The 2,558-nt window shown below is 39.9% G+C and overlaps 1 protein-coding gene across 1 annotated transcript; it reads left to right on the forward strand.

Annotated features, from left to right (window-relative positions):
* The first annotated feature begins 237 nt into the window (after window positions 1-237).
* Window positions 238-1,926, forward strand: LOC111904454 (UDP-glycosyltransferase 85C2). The gene is made up of 2 exons (XM_023900220.3): window positions 238-814; window positions 903-1,926. Exons 1-2 carry the CDS (start codon window positions 316-318, stop codon window positions 1,850-1,852), a joined length of 1,449 nt encoding a protein of 482 aa, XP_023755988.1. The 5' UTR covers window positions 238-315; the 3' UTR covers window positions 1,853-1,926.
* The last annotated feature ends 632 nt before the right edge of the window (window positions 1,927-2,558 follow it).

Raw genomic sequence — 2,558 nt, forward strand, 5'->3', positions numbered from 1 at the left:
TGGACCGTTCAATTCGTTATCAAACATGAAATATTTTCTCAAATTTTAAGTATTTATTCAAACTTGGACCACTCTACATATTGAATTTTAACATCTGCATAACTTCATCTAGATTTACAAGTAATTAGAACAAATTTAGCGATACAGACAAGCCATAATCAAACAACACTACGGCTACTTAAATATTACACCACAAACCCTTTGAAAACAGTTTCAGTTAATCAATTATAATATTTATCTTATTGAACTATTCTTAGCCGTCCATTAAGATACCCATATATACACCGCAATCCCTTTGAAAACAGACATAGCAGAATGGATACAGTCGCAACAACTGAGAAGAAGCCTCATGTCATCTTTATTCCATTACCTGCACAAAGCCATGTAAAGGCCATGCTCAAACTAGCGCAGCTTCTTCACCACAAGGGACTCCAAATTACCTTCGTTAATACAGAGTTCATCCACAAGCGATTGGTCAGCTCTGGTGGTGCCCACACCCTCGATGGCTCAGATGGTTTCCGATTTGCAACAATTCCTGACAGTATTCCTCGGATTGCTGAAGAGGAACCTGCAGCACACGTGCTCCTTCATCATATTGAAACTACCTTTTTAGCTCCTTTCGTTGAACTTGCAATCAAACTTCCAACTCCACCAACTCTTATCATTTCTGATGGCTTCATATCGGCCTTCACCATTGATGCAGCACAAGAGCTCGGGATCCCTATCATGCTCTACTGGACTGTTGCCGCTTGTGGCTTCATGGGTTTTTACCAGACCAAATCTCTCATCGAGAAAGGTTTTATACCACTTAAAGGTTTGGTTTTTAATTGCGTGTGTTCTAGATATGCTTCTTTCTCTTTATATGTACAAAATAAAATAACTGCGGTCATTCTTGTATACAGATGAAAGTTACTTGACAAACGGGTATTTAGAAACCCGTATAGATTGGATTCCAGGAATGAAAGGAATCCAGCTGAAGCATTTTCCCAGCAACATATGGACAACAAACCCTCACGACAAAACTCTTACATTCTGTACTGACGCTACACAAAAGGCCCACAGTGTTGAATACAATATTATTCACACATTTGACACACTGGAAACTAGTATTGTTGATGCTCTTTCATCCACGATTCCTCACGTTTACACAGTGGGACCTGTACAGTTACTTCTTAATCGGATTCCGGTTGAAGAAAAACGAGCCACAATGTCAAATTTCAGTGGATACAGCTTATGGAAAGAAGAACCAGAGTGTTTACAGTGGCTCGAATCCAAGGAACCAAAGTCTGTGATTTATGTGAACTTTGGAAGTTCAACAGTAATGTCCTTAGAAGATCTTACAGAATTCGGTTGGGGACTTGCAAATAGTAACCAATATTTTCTTTGGATAATTAGATCTGGTGTGGTTGTCGGAGAATCCTCAGTTTTGCCTCCTGAATTTGAGGAGTATATTAAAGAGAAGGGTTTCATAGCAAGCTGGTGCCCACAAGAAAAAGTCCTGGAGCACCCTTCCATCGGAGGGTTCTTGACTCACGGTGGTTGGGGTTCAACAATTGAGAGCTTGTCGGCTGGGGTACCAATGATTTGTTGGCCTTATGGGTGGGATCAACCGACTAATTGTAGGTATATATGTAAGGAATGGGAGGTTGGACTAGAGATGGTAAAGGACGTTAAAAGGGAGGAAGTCAGTAAGCTTGTACATGAGTTGATGCTCGGAGAAGAAAGCCACCGTATGAGGAAGAAGGCCATGGAGTGGAAGGAAAAGGCTTACGCTGCGACAGGTCCCAGTGGTTCATCTTCCTTGAATGTGCAAAAGCTTGTCGAGGAAATATTTATGCTGTCAAGGAACTAAAAGTTAATTCTGCACTTATGTATACAAATAATTATATATGTTAAAATAATTAATTTAAGGGTAAATTACACGGATGGTCCCTGTGGTTTAGGGTAATCTGCGTGTTTGGTCCCTAACAATTTTTTTTAACTCGGACGGTCCCTACTTTATATTTTTGTTGCACGCTTAGTCCCTGTCCGTTCTAAAAAGACTAATTTACCCATACTGATTTCTTTTACCATTTTTTAAAATATTAGTTATTAAAAACAAATATTAATATATATGAAAAAAAATATATTAATTAGATATGTGGGCCCACTTCCTCATCCCCTCCCATAAAACCCCACCCTCCACCTCCATCGTTTTCGTGTCCTTCTCAAACGAACCAGCAACACCACCACTTCTATATTCTCCGGCGAGCCACCACCACCAATCAGATGCAATATTAAATAAAAAAGAACCTACGTCGAAAGTCGGTGTTTCTTTGGCAAACATAAACTATAAATCGCACAACCTGGTAAGGGATGTAGGGTTTTCACACCTCGTTCTCTCGTTATTATATGTCAGAAATTATAGAAAGCTCAACCATGGCAGCCGACGATGGGAACTAGGGTTTCTGAAGCACCAATTTTTGTTCCTGTTCGTGGGAAAAAACTTTGGCAACGGTGAAGATGGATTCTTGGGTTTCTAAAGATCGGTAGGGTTGTTATTTGTTCCCCCCTTTATT

This window comes from Lactuca sativa, chromosome 4, assembly GCF_002870075.4.
Source record: "Lactuca sativa cultivar Salinas chromosome 4, Lsat_Salinas_v11, whole genome shotgun sequence".
NCBI classification, from domain to species: Eukaryota; Viridiplantae; Streptophyta; class Magnoliopsida; order Asterales; family Asteraceae; genus Lactuca; species Lactuca sativa.

What these genes read in the sequence shown, in the direction of transcription:
- LOC111904454 (XM_023900220.3), top strand. Translation starts at nt 316, where the DNA reads ATGGATACAGTCGCAACAACTGAGAAGAAGCCTCATGTCATCTTTATT. An exon ending in AGGTTTTATACCACTTAAAG is followed by an intron (nt 815 to 902) that starts GTTTGGTTTTTA and finishes TCTTGTATACAG; the next exon opens with ATGAAAGTTACTTGACAAAC.